The 18,642-nt window shown below is 42.1% G+C and overlaps 1 protein-coding gene and 1 long non-coding RNA gene across 2 annotated transcripts; one reads left to right on the forward strand and one right to left on the reverse strand.

Annotated features, from left to right (window-relative positions):
• Positions 1-974: 974 nt before the first annotated feature.
• Positions 975-10,737, reverse strand: ccdc3b (coiled-coil domain containing 3b). Its single transcript, XM_086291958.1, has 3 exons — positions 9,974-10,737; positions 6,039-6,213; positions 975-2,448 (listed from the first exon to the last, which is right to left on the reverse strand). Exons 1-3 carry the CDS (start codon positions 10,330-10,332, stop codon positions 2,155-2,157), a joined length of 828 nt encoding a protein of 275 aa, XP_086148084.1. The 5' UTR covers positions 10,333-10,737; the 3' UTR covers positions 975-2,154.
• An 867-nt stretch (positions 10,738-11,604) lies between these two features.
• LOC147330279 (uncharacterized) lies at positions 11,605-13,820 on the forward strand. The gene is made up of 4 exons (XR_015129085.1): positions 11,605-11,951; positions 12,043-12,179; positions 13,057-13,113; positions 13,236-13,820. It is a non-coding gene; the product is annotated as an uncharacterized LOC147330279 (long non-coding RNA).
• The last annotated feature ends 4,822 nt before the right edge of the window (positions 13,821-18,642 follow it).

Below are 18,642 nucleotides of genomic sequence, written 5' to 3' on the forward strand. Positions count from 1 at the left end.
CATTGTGAAAGTTCACCAGATTCAAGGTGGACAAAAGTTTGAGAGCAATGGGTCAATGCAGGGTTGATTTATTTTTAGGATTGATGTTTCTTTTGGGGTCTGTGAGAACTTTTGATTTATTAGCAGCGAATCACACTAAATATGTTGTGTATGCCAGAAAGCATTTATCATTTTTGACTGGAAAACACAGAAAGCAGGAAACATTACGAAATGAAATCATTACCACTCTGCAACACAGCTCTTTCAGTAGTGGCTTTGTTCTGCTGTTTGGCTACATTTATTAGAAAGTATCAGTGTTGCAGATGAAAAGAACTTAGGAACATTAAACTCGGTTGGACTTCTGAATGCAGTCATGTCAGGAAACGAAGACAAAGAAGCATGACTGCCTTAAACTGTTACATGAAACCTTTTTCTTCTGCTGCTGATTGGACAGATCTGGAAACAGATCCAGAGACCAACACTGCAACGCTGACTTTTTTCAAAGTTACAGTACTGTGCAAAAGCTGTGAGTCAAGCCTCATTTCTTTATATTTTCCTTCCAAGGAGCCAGCCTTTCTTGTCATTTTTAATTTAGTTCAGGTTTCCTGTAGGTGTTTTTCTTTGGACATTGGCTTCTTTTTCACTCATTATCAGCTCAGTCTTTGTACCTGACCATGTTATGTTTTTTTTTATTCAGAACTGGTGGAATTATAAATGCAGAAAAGTACCATCACATTTTCATCCATCATGCAATAGCATCTGTAAGGCATCTGATTTGCAACAGCTTGATTTTTTCGGCATGACAAAGATCACAAATACACTGCTAATGAAGTAAAAGCAAAAAAACAAACAAACAAAAAAACACAGGGAAACTCTATCAGTCATGGATTGGCCTCCACAGAGCCCCACTCGGTTTTTGGCAATGTGTTGAAAAGAGGAAAATGATGAAGCATAAAGATCTGATTGACAAATGAAATAAAAACCTCTGACAACTGCAACTTTCTGTAAAAATTAATTTATTCCAAAAAGCTACAGTCACTATTACAAAAGCTATTGTATCGGCGAGGCAAGCCAGGTGTTTACATTGTAGAGAGAGCAAGATCATATCAAAAGCAAATACAGAATGTATAACAAAAGCAACCTTTTTTTTTCTGACACAGAAAAAGCCAATCCCGTACCATGCCAGGCTCACTGGCTGGAATTAATGGGTGCTCAGCACCCTGTTATATACGAAAATGACACTTTGATTCAGTACAAATCACAGATTAATGTGAACTTGGAAAAATGCACTCTTGGGAGAAACCCCCCCACAAACAAATACTGAATTTAAAAATATTTTTCACACCTTATTCTTTGGTATATTTGTTGCTCCTCGTAAAGAGAACTAGATCAATATGCAGGCCTGTAACCACTTACCCCACACATGCTTATTTTAGCTCACCAGCTTGCACAGCCAGTAATTGTGAGCATCTGAAGTCAACCTAATGCCATGCACTTACAAACTTCTGAGTTAATAAAAGGTTATTTGTACCTCAGCACTCGCAGGAAACATAGGATCATTTAAAACAATACATGCCACACTGTCACATATCCTCTCAAAAGTCAATGTTTGATTTGAAGAATTTTGACAGCAAAACCAAGAAAAAAAAACAAACAAATTCTAAAATGTATACAATGCTTGTGTCCAGCACAGAAACAAGAAATATCAGATTTAGATATTTCATTTCCAATGTTTGAACATTATCTCCCTGTTGTTTGGGCATTCAAAAGCTTTGAACTATGAGCTTTCTAGTAGTTGTTTGTGCGGCCACTTGAAATAAACTGAAACGGTACACACTGGTATAAGTTGTGGGTAGGTTAGGTGACAGTACAGTCGTGCAGAGAAACAATGATGTCACTGGCACAGATCAACTGAACCACAAACTAAAGAGTGAGGCACTAAACTTTGTTGCATGAGCAAAGCAGAGGAATCATCCTGCGGGTTAAAATGAATGCTTCTTTGGAAATAAGGCGAATCTTGTGGAAGACATGAAGAATACAGTGGCTTTCATGCTTATTCAGAGTTCTTAGATCTTTCTGTCACCTCGCCCAACATTTCACTTGCTATTGTTTCAGTTTGATCTGCCACTAATGCTTCACAGAGAGCACTTCTCCGTTAGTTAACAGGAAGAAGCTCTAATTTTTTAGCTTTTTGGAGAGGGCCTTTTTAATCGGCTGGTTCTTTTGGTCCTGGGTCGTGTCCTGATCGGGGTGACTTTGCGGCTTCTTCGATTCGTAAATCTGTTTGAAGCTGAGGGTTTGCTGCTCTTTTGTTGTTTCTCGCTGAGCCTGGCGTAGCAGACGTTTCATGGTCTTCACCTTTTCCCTCAGGTGGCCGTTGGCTTTCTCCAAGGAACGCACTTTCTGGGAGAGGGTCCTCACCCTCTCTTCCTCCTCAAACAGAGCCTTCTGCACGGTGGAGCACAGCAACTGCGAGGAGAAGGAAAACAGAGCCAAATACGTTTGTATTACCTGAAAAAGCACGAGATGTCTTACACTAGGTAAACGTGAAAGGTTACAGTTAATCTCTCATTATTCCAGTGTTAGCCTTATTCTGCAGGCTTTCCCACAAATTTTCATCCTGCGCTGCAACTTGAGTGAAATCATAGTTGGCGCTTTATCCCACAATGAATCATGCTAAATGCTAGAGTCAAGTCAAATCTCTCTGTGATACATTTAAGATGTAACACCTACTAGATCTGTTGCTCTTGATGCCAGAATCGAATGAGAGAATCATTTATGTTTTTAGTGCCAACAGCTCATAGGTCTTCCAGTGTTTTAGCTTTTGTATAAACAGCAGAGAATTTCTCGCTGTGTAACTGTGGCAGTGAACTGTTTTAAGCATTATCGTGTAGCACAAGTCCCACTCTTTATGTAATACTGTGGGCAACGGTGCAGCTCTATAGCAACTAGGGAAAAATTGTTACACAACATACTTTTCCCATTTCAGTGAGACACCACTGTGAGATGGAACCTGTGACAGACATCCAAAGGCCTGGACCATTCCTGGGTGAAAAAACGAGCTCCAGATGCTTCAGAATGCATGCCTGTCTGCTTGAGTGTGGATTTCCGTAGCAGATCCTAATGCTTCCACACGGGCCAGCATGAAACACTGATGTAAATTCTCCTTCATCAGATAACCACCACTCATGGTTTTTCAGGAAATGTTAAAAATGTGCTGCCGGCTGCCTGCCCACATCGCTGCTTAGTACATTACTTCTCGTTATATTAGCTGTGGGTTTTGCCCATGTGCTCTTCCATATGTCCCAGAGCGAATTCTGTGGAAATATTAAACTTTACAATGCAAAGAATGAAGTTTAGGAGCTAAAAGAAATGTTTTATGAAGCATAAAGTGTAAAGTGGCACATCTATGTTTTTGTGCACACGTTCAGTTAGAGGTGGACCAAAAGCAAACCTGCTGAACCTAGAACGGCGCCATGGATGGATTAGATGATAGCAGCTAGTGCGAAAAATTCATAAGTGTAATTCATCTTCAACATACTTTGTATTAAACTGTTAAAGTCTTTTGGGAAATGAGCTTGGAGAGACATGACATTCAAATTTGTATAATCAGGATTTGGGAGATATGGTTTTTCGGTTAGATAAACATCTCTCCTGTATGACACATGGTGTCAAACTACAGTTGTAAGGATTTATAAGAACGACGGGAAAAAAACTTTCAGCTTCTGCAAAATTTTCTAGTTGATTGCCATCAAGTGAAAAACTGATAAAATTAAGATGATTTAATTACAATTGTTAATTATATGTTTGTTTTTAATATCTATTTAGATTTAATGTAAGGGACAAAATTTGTGTGTGTTGTTTTTATTTGTACACCGACTCCTCCTACACAATAAAGAGCTGAGCAACCAAACTTGGCACACAGGTACATCTTAGGCCCCCAAAGGGCTCAATTTAGTGATTGTCATGTCATCAGGTTGCCTGGCAGACACATACGAGTGTGCTAAAATCAACTGTTTTTGTCTTTGCGTACGTACATTACCTCAAAAAAGCATCGTATCATTTTACCTTCACGCCTAACAGCACAAACCGGCCAAACATACTGTAGCTTGGGCATGTCGTAGTGCATTAAATATATTCTGATGTTTAAACCCCAGAATGGCTCAAGCTCAACATGCAACACTGTTAAAAAGATCCTGCCTGCCTCTTCTGTGAACCACACTTTTCTTCTTTCTTTCTGCATTTTTTCTAAAGTTTCTCTAAAATGCATCCAACCAGCACAGACAATATCCAGGACTTCTAATGTGTCTGATCTAAATCTGTTTTAACCTAATTACTGAAGCAGTGTAGGATGATCTTGGCACAGAGCTTTGAATGTCCTTCATTAAACCTGGAGATCTATTCCTGAAGACTACTTAAAGAAATGACAAGAAAGCTTGATGAGAGAGTTCAGGGTGTGTTGAAGAATAAAGGTGCTCATAATAAATATTGACTTTCAAGCGTGTTAAAGTTTTTGGTGTGTATATTGTATTTTTTTTTTTCAGATGTCTCAATAAATCACTTCCCTATGTCACATATTCCTAAGAAAATATAAAGAAATGAGAGGCAGCTTGAGACTTTTGCACAGTTGGACCGTATGCAACCTGAAGCTGCGGTCTTCCTACATTGTGTGATCAGTGTTGGCTCTGTGTCCTATCACTGGCTCAAGACTGTTTTTGGCCCGTTAACACTAATATTTCACCATCAGTGTGAGAAACAAAACTGTGGGAAAATCCCTGCTTCTTAAAATAATGTTTATGTTACTAATAACGTTTAGTGTTAAATCACAACATGACGTCACCCCATCTGATTTACTCCGGTTGACACTGGACTATAAGATGCAGGACATATTATCCAGTCTGATTTGACTTCAGGTCAACTGTCCAAACAGCGGTCGCTAAAAGCAAAGTCTGTTTTTATTTTGCTAGAAGGAAATTTAATCACCAGAGTGATATAACAAAGCGGCACCGATATCAAGACGTCACTCTGTAATTATAATCACAAGCCGGATCAAAAGAAAAAAAAAGTTTTCCATTAATGGAAATACAAAACTATGTTTTCTTTTCTTTTTTTCTTTTTTTTTAACCCATGGCAGATTCTTTCTTTTATGAGTAGTCAGCAAATGAAAACCAGACAGGAGTGAACTGATCTGAACCAGGGGGGGCGGGGGGGCTTATGCCAAAAGGTTTAAATTCATTAAAGGACATAAAAGAGCAGTGAGCGGCTGGAAACCCCTTCAAAACTGACTCAGTCGAGGTTTAGGAGAAGCACGTGTAGACACAAACATGCTTTAATCATTTCAGCAGTGACAGCAGGGGCGTGAAGCGGAGACTGAGCTGGTTCATTAAGGTCATGTTATAATCTCATGTGCATCATTAGAAGCATTACAAGAGTAAGAGTGTGGCACTGCTACACCACCGATCTGCAATCATGAGCTTTATTTTGTAGAAAATGGCCACTTACTTTGAAAATATTTTAATTATGTTTGTTCTACTTTATGTAGCGACTTTATTCAGGATTCTTTGTATGTTTTTGTCCTTTGTCCCAATTTTTATCTAGCCCAGTGGTTCTCGAGCCACTGCAGGGATGGCACGTTTGCTGATGCTATTACGCTAACCTTCATTTAAGTAAAGTTCAACTGCTGGATGCAGGCTGTAAATTGTGGGGTGTGAGGAATCAACCTTTGTCAGCCCCTGAAACGAGGCGTGCCAGAAAAAGTTTGAGCACCGCTGATCTAGCCAAACCTAAAGAAACGTGCTTCTGGTTTCCCATGCTGTAAGAACACATTAAGGTCCTTTGAACAGGATGTCAAACTGAATACTTTTCACATTTACCACAATGCTTGTGGCTATCATGTCCTATAGTATACTTTTTTGCCTGAAGTACTATGTGGGAAGCCACCAGAACTTGCAGCAGCTAAATGAGAAAAACACGCCCCTTCTCACTAACTGGATTTAAACAGATGACTTCAAGAGAGTCAAACATCAAGTCTCTCTTGGTGGGTCTGAGTATCTGCATACCCGGCTGTCCTCCTGAGCCTCCCACTCCGGGGTAAAGGTGTGGACTTGAGTTCCAGGCGTGCAGTTGGAAAACTGGAAGAGGCTAGCAAACATGCGGTGATTCTCTGCGGTGTCGATAAAGATGGGGTCCTGAAAGTTCACTCCGTGGGGGACGATGTTGTAATTCTCATCCATCCTGCATGACAGAAAGGGGAAAGAGTCTGTTGATACAGCGACGAGCAAGAGTGAAATGTGGGCTTTCAGTAAAAAAAAAAAAAAAACCTCAAATGTGTGGAAACAAACAGATGCACGCAGACAGAAGAATAGATTGTGTAACATTTAATTATCACCAGAAGTCCACTCAAAGCAAATAAATGGACTTGTGCAAAAATCGCTATAAGCATTTTGCACAAGTCCACTCAGTCAATGTTTGTTTGTTGTCTGAGAATTTAGGCATTTAGTATTTGTATGATTTTCATATATACAATTTCTTTATCTGGGGGAAAAAAAGAAACACATCTCTAGAGAATTGTTAACAGGTCTTGTTCTATTTTTATGCAAATTGAAGCATTATGCGGATGACTCAAACCAGCGAATGACAAGCCAAAGGCTTTTACAAAACATGTTTCATATCTTCAGGAAGTCTTGAAGCAGTGGGTTTCCATACATCTGGATTCCATCTCATATCCCTCAAGGGACATCAAAAGTTTGGCTGTCCCTATAGGAAGCTGTGTGGGTGTGTGTTGTATATGTGGGTATCTGTGTGTATGTTGAAAGAGCGAGAAGAAAGCTGATGTTTTGCTTCAACAGAAGATGTCAAAGGTGAGATGTAATCACAGTCACTGTGAGGTCTGAAGAAATGAAAATCCTTTTTCTTTTTTCTTTTTTCACAGAGTATCGGTTTAGTACATGATCGAGAGTGCAAAAGCAGCATGCGTACTTCAAAAACCTTACTTTGAGTAAAAGTAAGTATAGCTTTCTCCTCCTTCAAGGCTCGGTGTTAGGTTACCTCATTTTTAATGTAAAAGTTACAAATCCTGAAAAAAATGAACTATAAGCTAAGGTTTTTGCATCGAACATATGGCTAAAGCAGAACACTCAATCTGTCTCATTTAAAGGTCCCGAGGGAGGTCTTCAGTTGCATTTTTCTCCATGCTCAGCTCTGTCCAGGGAGCTTATACTCATGATTGATTGGAAATACTATTTTAGTCAGAGACTATGCTTTTGGGGCTTTTGCAACAGGAAATGAACATCCACTGGAGACTGTGATGAGAAGTTTTCAGTTTGGACTTGATACTATAGTGTCTGGGACTTGATGTTGTACTCCACTAAAACTAAACTGATCTGTTTCAGGTTCAGGAAACAGGAGGTGCCTCGACCTCGCACATAGCAGAACATGCAAACACAATTTGTTTAAGCCATATGTCATCTCCCATCTAAACCATTTGATTTAATACTCTCTAAATATTTGGTTGCTGTGGTGTCAAACACCACACGAAACTGAGACTAAAATCTATTTCTTCTTTTTTTTAGGGTGCTAAAAGAATCGTTGGAAAATAAATCGATTTGCTACGTTTGCAATCACCAGGAAACTTAGTTGGATTGTTTAAATATGTAAATATGAAGCTACTAACAGCATAACAGCATATGGCTTCGAATAATGGGCAGGGATAGCTCAGTAGGTAAAGTGGTCGCCCCATGATCGGAAGGTCGGCGGTTCAAATCCACTTAACGGCTACCCTGAGGTACCCCTGAGCAAGGTACCGTCCCTACACACTGCTCCCCGCGCGCCTGCTTAGTGGGCTGCCCACTGCTTCACTGAGTGAATGGGTCAAATGCAGAGAAAAACAAGTAATTTCCCCATGGGGATCAATAAAGTATCCATTATTATTATTATTAATCATCCTCTCACTCACCAGGCCTGTGCTTTCCAGAAGAAGTAAAGGGTGTTCTTCTCCCCCACTTTCGCCAAGTGCACGCTCACAGGGGATTTTTGGATCTTTCTATTAATGCTTTATGTCTTGCTTAGTCACACACTTCCTTTGACTTTAGGAAATGCTGCTCCTGGCCAGCCAATTAACCCCCAGATTGCATCACCCCCTGTTAAACTGTAAGGTGAAATTTTCAGGCTTTGTTCTGATCTCTGCAATTTTTTTTTTACATGAAGTTACGAGTCTTGCCACACACTGTCATTTGATATGTTGTTATGACAGTGTAATAACTGTTCCCATCCCAGTAATTACTTGGGTTCTTGAGCTTTTTTTGTTTTTTTTTAAAAACCATCTGTTAAAAGCAGTACACTGGCAGTCTTTCAATCCTAGATGCCCTGAAGTTAAAGGAAAATGTGGGCAAACATATTTGGGGGTTTTCCTCCATTATATCTTTGGTAAACATTGACAAAGACCACTGTATTGCTTTACTGAAGTAATCATGGCTTTTTAATTATCTTCAGGTCTCCACTTAAACACAACTCTGTTGCGACTTGCTCTAGGAAGTTTCCGATAGCGGTCACCTGCCCCGATTACAGGGATAACATCCGGATGGTTTTCACCATCGCAACAGGGGGACGGCAAAGCTGTCCCTGAAGGTGTGATTAACTCAGGCTAGTAAAAAAAATCATATGAAAGTCTTTTTGCTATCACCACTCACAGCAAAACACTATCACACATGTGCACGTAATTCTGCATATATGAGGTGTAACATGTGCTATAAAACATTATTGTTGTTGGCTCTGCCACATACCCTCATGTGGGACAGACAAACTTTAAACTTGAGGAATGCATTTTTAGTACCCCTCTCTGAATATCCTGTCTCTTCATCTGTAAGGCGTGTCAGCACACGCTCCTTTTGTCAGGTGACACACTGGTGCATATATGGAGGACAAAAGGTGGTCGTATTGACCGCTGGTGTGCTCATAACTCTTCACAAATTCTTTGTAATTTACCTTCAAGCTCTTGGAAATGTCTGGCTCTGTAATTACACTAGCTGGAAAGCAACAGACGTTTCCTGAGCAACAGTGTTGTTTCTGTCCAACACAGACATTTAGGAATTAACTTGTTGCATACTTTTCTTTTCTTTTCTTGTCTTTTTTTTTTTTAAATCTGGAAATTGGTTGGTTATTCGGCACATTAACCAAATTTGGGATGGTGTCACAGACAGATAATGACTGAAAGAGAATATGCTGTATGGGGGACAGGTGCCAGTTATCTGCCTTTGAGTGAACTTCGAGTGCGAATTCACTAAATCTGTCAACAATACTTTGTTTCCATGACAGATCTCAGCACAGGCCTGATGAGGTGCTGGTTTTCATTGGAAAGAGTGCTACGTGACATCTGTGGATTTTGCATTATTCATAGAGAATAAATCACATCTGCACTTAATGAGGATGAAGAAAACTTAAACCTGCTAGTGATCATTATTTTTCATCATATAAAGCAATGACATGGCTATTGACTAAACCTTTTGTTCTTCTATTCTTTAAATATTTAACTGTCTCTTGTGTCAAAGAGGACCTAAGAAAAAGATGGACAGGTAGCCAACTTAGTCAGGTAATCATCTTCTGATTCTCATGTAATGCAGTCAAATGCACATTTAAGCGTCTTTTTGACCTGTAGGAGATCATCTGTCAGGGACAAAACACACACTGCATATTTTAGTGTAAACATATAAAATCCTTAAACGCTGTCTCCCTTTGTCTATATTTCCACATTGAATATATAGGATGTGTGAAATTAAATGCAACATTTGAGCTAAGCATCTTGTACAGGAGGGCCCGATTCCTAGTGTATCGTTTACAGTCTTCTTACCAAATTAAACTAGGCGCTTGCAACTTAGGTGAGCATGGTGTTAAAGTCTTAGGAGTGAAGCTTAACTGAGACTGGCATCAAATCAGACTACAGCTATCTGTTATCACGCGTGATTAATGCCATACCAACTTTATTCATCTGTGAGTTCACCTTAGGAAGAAGTAGTAGTTGTTGTCTTTGGTGACGCTGTAGGAGAAGCAGGGGAAGTAACCGAGGCCGGTGACATTAAACCTGGAACCCGCAGGAACCTCCAGCATGCTGCCCCACGCCTGATCGCACAGGAGCTCAATCTCGGCGGAGAAGAGCAGGTCAGTGTCGTGCTGCCACGGCAGATAGTTATACACGCTGTACGACTCCTTGTGCAGCGCCAGCACCTTGGCAAACACGATGATCTCGGCCAGCTCGGCACGGCACGCTTCCGTCTGCGGTCTCCAGTCATGGGGTAGCTGACACCCCCAGCTCCCCTCGGGACGGACGGCTGCAAAAATAAACGCCAAAATAATCCACATGTTGTGACAACGAGGAGACAACCGTGAGTCAGGGAGGCGCACCAAGGCGCGCAGTGCTGGTGATGGATGAAATCACTGAGGGAAAAGAAGAAGAAAAAAAAGCTGCAGGGATTTCGCTACAGGCGCATACTTCCACCAATGCACAATTAATATTTAGTTTCAGAGTAAGTTACTTAGGAAAAAATTTTTTTTTGAGCAACAAATTAATCCCGTGTATCCTTCACCGTGGTCCTACTACTGCCTCCAGCCACAATTCTTTGCAAGTGGACCAGCCCATTCACCTCAGCATCCCCCTGTAAAAACGCTGCCTCTCACCTTTAGGATGGCAGCAGGAGGAGCAAAGACAAAAAAGGTGCTCTTTCAGTTTCAAACCTACATTTTCCTGTGAAAACACAATAAAGGCACCTTCAGTGCTGGTAAACTCGGGTATTTAAAGCAGCAAACCCATCGTGAAATCCCAGCAAACAATAGAAGATTACGGGTTTTAATTGAAACTCACTAAAGAAAGAATAGTGGCGCCCTCTAGTGACTATCCGCAAGATAGCAGAGGTAGAACTGGAAAAGAGTTGATAACCTATACCAGTTGCATGTCAGTGGCAAATATCCAGCATCCATCTATCCATTAATCGTGGGGACCGCAGCCTAAGAAGGAAAGCCCAGACCTCCCACCCACTCCAGCTCATCCGCGGAAACACTGAGGCCGAGAGTCCTGGGAGGCCTCCCTCCCGCTAGGACATGGAGGGAACACCTCGCCTAGGAGGCATTCAAGTAAGACGAACGTTCCACCCCAGCTGGCTCCATGCGATGTGGAGGAGTAGCGGCTCAGATCTGAGTTCCTCTCATTTACATGAATTATGCGGATAGTTTTATAAATGTCGATGATTTTACACAAACGAACCCAGTGTGGTTACAGAAATCTTTAGATGGAGTCATAATTGCTCTGAAAGATCTCTCTCAATCTGACGCATTGCTGTGCGAAGTGTAATTCATTTACAGCTGTTAAAGTTGTATAATGAGAATTCCCAGTTTTGGGAGTATTTCCTATTTTCATTTCATACAACAGCAGCTTCCAAATGAGTTCTGCACAAATCCTGTATAATAAGGAAAAAACAACTGCTTTAACATAAATAGAAACTGATTCAGTCAGAGTAAATTTGTTTTTCTTTTATAACCTTTCACACACTATTGAAGAATTGCAGATTTGAACATTAGGTTTTAAAGGTCCATGACTTAATGACCTTCTACCACAATAGCTTCGTACAGAGTCAGTTAGACTGAGTCGCTCCTCAAACAAAGCTACTACTTTTTTCTCCTTTGGATAACTTTTATGAAGTGTTTGAGAATATTTTATAACTCTTAAACCTTTCCGAGTATAGCTCTGATGTGCTCCTTCGCACAGTTCTTACTTCCCTGTCGCTCTGCAAATCCATCAAATTCTTGTTGTCCCTGTGGGATTACTGCTGGGGATGGTGGTGGGCGTGGGTATTTCTCAGGTAACAAACACAAAGTAGCAGCACCTGAAAGGGGGCACAGTATTCCAGCGTATGACAGTCTGCAAGAAGACATGGCGGTAAAGCTGCTGATTGTGATGCTCACGGTCAACTACATCTGTGACGGAGGTGAAATGTTTTTACGATAGGACAGAATATTTACATCTAGAGGAAATTCGGTGTTAAATTAATGTATCTGCCTCACCTGTTTGTGTGGCAGCACTGTTGAGAAAATCAACAGCGTCTGACTTTTTGCAAAAAACAAGAGAGGAGGAACCATCAAGGTGTTTCCCCGGAGGCTGCAGCAGCACCGAGCTCAGTGAGGCTGAAGAGCTGATAGACGTGAACGCAGGAAATGTAAGTAAGGAGGAAAGTGCCACAGATTTACGCCCACACTTGTAGCTTATGCTTACTTTGATTTTAACAACTGCTTCTCTGATAGTAGACAATACAGACTATTTTGGAACTCTCAGCACGAAACGAGTGAAACATCTTCACATGCTAAAATGTTATTGTTAGAAAATGAGCTGAATAACCAGCACATTTCAGATAAGGGAGTTTAAGGGAGATAAGGGAATTTATGCTGAGACATTCTGTACTAATTACTGATGCATTTCCTTTTCATTGTTTCGTTTTAAACTGCATGTAGAGTGTATGTCATCTACAGATCTTTCACACCACAATCCTCTCTGCAGTCCTCAAAAAACAAAAAACAAACAAACAAAAAAAAACCCAAAACAAGTGTAAATGTCAGTAGCTGCAGACACTGTGAAGAGAAATATTTTAGGTAAAAGTAGGCCATGTCCCCATTTGGCCAGATGGACTTGAGATTCTATCCACACGAAAATAAACCTAAAGAACAAAGACAATGCCCAGAAACTGGACTCCTAAGTCGAGAAGCACTCCTCTGTTTAACCGGCATAATGTGTAACTTAGTCAAGCAAGGCACTGAGACATGTATCATTACCGTGTTCCTGCATACCAGGCCTGGAATCTGAAGACACTGCGAAGCCCATTAACACTGACTTTGTTACTTAGTGCATTTGCTACACGTATCAGATAACCAGCGTGAAAGCCAGCAGAGAGGTGGAATGTGATTAAGTGGGCTGTCTGTCATGTTGTACACTTGGGTATTTGTTGTGTTGCTTTGCATAAATCTAACCCATACAGCATTATTATTATTAACAGAGACCTCTGCTAGAGAGAGCTCATGAATATAACAACTCATTTACAGGAGGAGAGTTCCAGCCTGCGGTATAATGGAGATGCTTCCCAGAAGGACATAAACTATGTAAGCTGTAATTACTTGAAGTTGAATCCTGCATTTATTATCCTATTAAAAAGAGCAAAATTTTTTTACAATTCACAAGAGGTTTGTGAGTAGAGCCTGGCTGAAATACTGTTGTCCTGTAGCAGAGCCCTGGGAAGGAAACTGTGGTGGATGAAGGATCTGGGATGTAGCGAAGAGAGAGCAGAGCACAAGATGACCGTGTTGTTATTGGACAAAAGGAAGCTTGGGTTTGATTGATGATGTTTGATTACACCGACAAAAAAAATATACAAAAATGATTACAGCAGAATATTATCAGTAGTCTTTAATGAAATACAGCATAGAGGCATGACATATTTGACTAATTTTGCATGTTATTACCAGATACAGATATGTGTGCACTATTGAAAGTCAAGTCTTCAAACCAATAATCATCTTTCACGCCACCTTTGTGTTGTGTTTCTCAGCTCATGTAATTTTTCAGTGTTGTTTTATTCCCTCATAAACTGAGATCTACAACTGTGGTCAGAAGTTTACATATACTCATCATGGGCTTAAATGTTATGGTAATTTGGTGCTTTTAATGTATTCTTTAAATTCTCTTATTCTTATTCTTTTGTTTTCAAAGTGGAATAATTGTAAAGGTGTAGTTGAAGAATGTGGAGGGAGCCCTCAGCCCGATTTGCAAAATCAAATAAAGCGTGCACATATTAAGCAGCAGCTTTAGTTTACCTCAGTTTTAAAAATAACATGTAACCTGGACGTGTGTCCCTCTATCTATAAAGAGATGATCTATACTGCTCGCCCAAGTGCAATGTCTACAATATCCGAATCTAGGTTTGGGAAGGAGATTGGCGGTAGCAACTCTGTAAGAGCAATGAGACTTCCAACCCACATAACACGCACGACCACAGGTTTATGAAACAAAGTTTGCTTTATATATTTCCTTTTGGATCAGTTCCCTTTGCTCATCCTCAATGTAGGGATACCTTCAAATGCAGTAACCATCTCAAATGCATCACAAAAATAATTGAAACAATCAAAATAGATGTAAGACAAGAAACACAATATTTCAACACCCCAAAGAAAAGGAAAAAGAAAAGAAAATAGCATGTGAGTGTCCAGTTCCTTATGGTGTCAGTTTATTCAGTTACCCACTGTCCTGGGTTAAGAACTGAAAACGACCTGAATCTCAGGCGGAGAAAAAGTAGCAAAGAAAATGATAAGGTATCTCTCAGGTGGGCTTCCTTTTGTTTTTTTCCCTACCGCCCTCCTGGTACGGCAGGCATCAACGTGTCGGCGTCCTGACACAGAGAAGGCCTCCACAGCAGCAACAGTGTCTTAGACCCACGATACCAGCTCCTCACTTGGCACCCATGGAACTGTACCTCAAAAAAAAACCAGTCTGCACACAAATACGCAGAATGTTAGATGTCCACATTCCTTAAATGTCCTTGTTCCTAATGTCCTTGGTTCTTTTGAAATATTAAAATAAATCTGCATCTTGTGACACATTAAAAGTAAATACACCGTATTACTGTGCATCACCCGCAGTTACAGTAACAGCACAGCTATTGCACGTGAACTGCGCATAACCACTTAGCTGGCCGCGGCTGAACTAGCAGGCCCAAGAAAGTAAAAACATTAGACACTCATAATAAACAAAACTGTCACAACATTGCAATACTATGAAAACACATCTTAAACATCATTAAACACATTTACTACTATTCTGACTGGTTAGTTATTTTTTCCAGTGCATTGAACTGCAATAGCGGTGCTAAGTGAGCTAGGCTAACTCACCAGAATAGTTCAAAAAGTTCAAAGAAATACTCCGGCTCCTTTCAGGTAGGTACCCGTCTGTGGTTCACCGCTAACGACAGCTCTCTCACAAATGTTAATTAAACCTCTTTCCTCTCTTTCAACTGGAAAAAACCGTGCTCCGCGGCAGCATGGAGTTTTTCCTTGCCGTCCTTTTTCCTCTACACCACACCTTCACGCGCACGGAGCTGCAGATGGTGCCTTCAGGGCAAGCCCGGAAATTAAACTATCAGACAAGGACTACGATGCATTCAAAGAACCCTGTACTTCTGATTGCTGTAAATCTTACCAGGGTTACATTCTCCCCCTCTAGACTGCATGAGTCCCAGCATGCATACCTGCCCCTACCGGTACAGACACATGTGAAATAGCAGCCCCTAAAGCCTGAAAGAATGAACTAATGGCCAAGGTTAAAGGCTCCCCCAGCTCATCGTAGGTGAGTTTCCGAGGCGGACGTCTCTCCCTAGTAGAACGCCGGACACTTGCGTTCTCGGACTCTTGACTCTCAGATACTACATTGTCAGTGTCTGCAACTACAGGGTCTGTGGTGATGAGATCTGTGTTCTCTTCATCAGGTGAGATTTGTGTCACATCAGGTTCAGGAATATCAATGACAATATGGTCCGGAGTCCTACAGTGTGAAGTAGGATGTGTAACTGAACCACTATTCTCAGAGCTAACATAAGGAGTTCCTGGTTGAAGCTCGTGAGTAGGTCTTTCAGGTAAGTGTGCGGAACTTTGGGGCACAAAAGAAGGGGTGTCTGGGTTTAATACCCTGGAAACTGGCTGAAGGACCCTTCGTGATGATTTCTGGCATCCATGTATTAGGATACAGTTCATCTTCATCACTGTACGACTCGCCCTCCTGACAATCAGTGTCCCCTTGCACGCCTTTTGTTGTTTTGCCCCTCAGTCTCATTTTCCTCGATGCGTCAGTGGAAGAACTTTGCTCTCTGATCTCAGTTACAGGTAGGAACCCGCACGGGAAAAGAAGGTCTCTATGCAACGTACGGTGTGGCCCCTCCCCTGTCTCAGGTTTGACTACATAAACAGGACTGTCGCTAATCCGTCTGACAACAACATGGATTTTCTGTTCCCACCGATCTGCCAGTTTGTGTTTCCCCCTGATATTCACGTTTCTCACTAAGACCCTATCCCCTTCTAAGAGTTCAGCTGCCCTGACCTCCCTGTCAAACCTAGCCTTGTTCTTCTCTCCCATCTTCTTGGCATTTTTAGCAGCTAATGAGTAGCTCTCCTGTAGGCGTTGACGAAGGCCCTTGACATACTCTGAGTGGGTCTTGTGACTTGCCATATCAGGTTGGATTCCCAGGACAAGATCAATCGGCAGTCTGGGCTGCCTACCAAACATTAGTTCGTAAGGCGAATAGCCTGTTGTACTGTTTCTCGTGCAATTGTATGCGTGGACCAGAGGTTTGACAAAATCTCTCCAATGATATTTGTCTCTTTCTTCCAGGGTCCCTAGCATACCAAGGAGGGTCCGGTTAAATCGTTCCACTGGGTTTCCCCGGGGATGGTACGGGGTGGTACGAACTTTGTCTGCTCCAATCAGTGTGCAGAGTTCTCTGATCGTCTTAGACTCAAAGTCCCTGCCCTGGTCGCTGAGCAGACGACTGGGGAACCCGTAGTGAACAATAAAGTTCTCCCATAAAGCCTTCGCAACAGTTCTGGCTTTCTGATCCCTAGTCGGCACCGCCACAGCAAATTTTGTAAAGTGGTCGGTGATGACTAAAATGTTTCTCGTGTCTCTATCATCCGGCTCAAGGGATAGATAATCCATACAAAGAAGTTCAAGTGGATAAGTAGCAGAAATGTTTTCCAAAGGCGCGGCCCTCTGAGGCACAGCCTTCCGCCTGAAACAGCGTTCGCACTTTTTGCACTTCTCCTCGATGTCTCTGCCCATTCTCGGCCAGTAGAACCTGGCACGAGCAAGCTGAAGTGCACGCTCAGAACCGAGATGGCCAACATCATCATGCACTCCTTGCAGTGCCCTCTCTCTGAACTGTTCGGGTAAGACCAACTGATACACCAGTTCGCCTCGCTCAGACCACTTCCTGTACAGGACACCATCCCTGAGTTCAAGTTTTTTCCACTCCCTAAAAAGAAGTTTGACATCGGGATGTTCAAGGTTTGTCTCTCTGAAACTGGGTTTTACAGCTCTCCTCACAAAGGTGATGACACGTGAGAGAGACGGATCATTATTTTGAGCATTACACCAGTCAGAGTTAGCCATGGATGGTAAAGTGTCCTCATCGAAAACATCAGGCACTACAGAAGGGTCGACAACAAGAGACTCCGCAATGACAGGCTGCTCTGAATGAGGGTGACGTTCATCTTTAACCATCACAAGATGACGTTGACATAATGCAGAGAACACCTCATGATCCATGTCATCTCCTGCTTCCATGAACCGTTTTTTCATGTCCTCTATTCTCTCTCTTTCTTTAGTGAAAGCTTCATCCTCAAGAGGCGGACCTTGAGGCCGCCGGGATAACCCATCTGCATCGCGGTTGGCCTGCCCTGCTCTGTACTTGATGGTAAACTGGTAAGTAGAAAGAGCGGCTAACCAGCGATGACCAGCAGCATCTAACTTCGCAGATGTCAAGACGTATGTGAGGGGGTTGTTGTCGGTAAGCACAGTGAAACTTGACCCATAAAGGAAATCACTGAACTTTTCACAAACGGCCCACTTTAAGGCCAAGAATTCGAGTTTGTGCGTAGGGTAGTTTCTCTCGCTCTTGGAAAGACCTCGACTGGCATACGCGACAACTCTGAGCTTCCCCTCCTGCTCTTGATAGAGCGCTGCCCCCAATCCATCGCGACAAGCGTCAGTATGTACAACATATGGTAGTTGTGGATTCGCAAAAGCAAGGATGGGCGCAGACGTCAGTTTCTTGATCAGGGTTCTGAATGCACTCTCACACTCCGAAGTCCACTCCTCACCGAGCGGTGCATTAGGGCTCACAGAGTCGTGAAGCGTTCCCTCTTGTACACTTTGCCCCTTTTCTTTGGTGGATAGTAGCCTGCTGTCAGGCTATTAAGAGGTTTGGCTATCTGGGAATATCCTTCGACAAACCGCCGATAATACCCAGCGAAGCCTAAGAAACATTTAAGCTCTTTCCTATTTGAAGGACGAGGCCAGTCTCTCAAGGCGGATATCTTGTCAGGGTCAGTATGAACTCCTCGTGCATCCACGACATGACCAAGATACTTTACTGACGTCTTAAAGAAGTGACATTTCTCCGGAGAAAGCTTTAGACCGAAATCTTTAAGACTGTTCAGCACCTTCATGAGTCGTGCTTCATGTTCTTCCAATGTGTCTGAAAAGACAATCAAGTCGTCCAGAAACACCAATACCTCATTGAGATGCAAGTCACCGACACACCTTTCCATAAGGCGCTGAAAAGTGCTTGGTGCGTTCGTGACACCCTGAGGCATGCGATTGAATTCAAAGAAGCCGAGGGGACACGTGAAAGCGGTTTTAGGCTTGTCTTCTTCGGCCATCTCAACCTGGTAATAACCAGATTTAAGGTCCATGACGGAGAACCATTTAGCACCGCTAAGGGCAGCAAAGGTCTCCTCAATGTTCGGAAGAGCGTATGCATCTCTGATGGTTCGAGCATTTAGCTTCCTGTAGTCGATGCATAACCTGATAGAACCATTCTTTTTCCGGACCAAGACCACTGGGGATGCAAAAGGGCTCTGTGACTC

Source organism: Aulonocara sp. 'chitande type north' Nkhata Bay, linkage group LG5, assembly GCF_057382095.1.
Source record: "Aulonocara sp. 'chitande type north' Nkhata Bay isolate Kocher_YH1m ecotype deep benthic linkage group LG5, A_spYH_male_GT1.1, whole genome shotgun sequence".
NCBI classification, from domain to species: domain Eukaryota; kingdom Metazoa; phylum Chordata; class Actinopteri; order Cichliformes; family Cichlidae; genus Aulonocara; species Aulonocara sp. 'chitande type north' Nkhata Bay.

Bases quoted from the DNA above. Each gene is read 5' to 3' on its own strand.
- ccdc3b (XM_086291958.1), bottom strand. From the start codon at position 10,332: ATGTGGATTATTTTGGCGTTTATTTTTGCAGCCGTCCGTCCCGAGGGG. The intron at 6,214-9,973 runs GTGAACTCACAG...TCTGTCATGCAG, and splicing joins AACTACTACTTCTTCCTAAG to GATGGATGAGAATTACAACA. The intron at 2,449-6,038 runs GTATGCAGATAC...TTCTCCTCGCAG, and splicing joins AGGCTCAGGAGGACAGCCGG to TTGCTGTGCTCCACCGTGCA.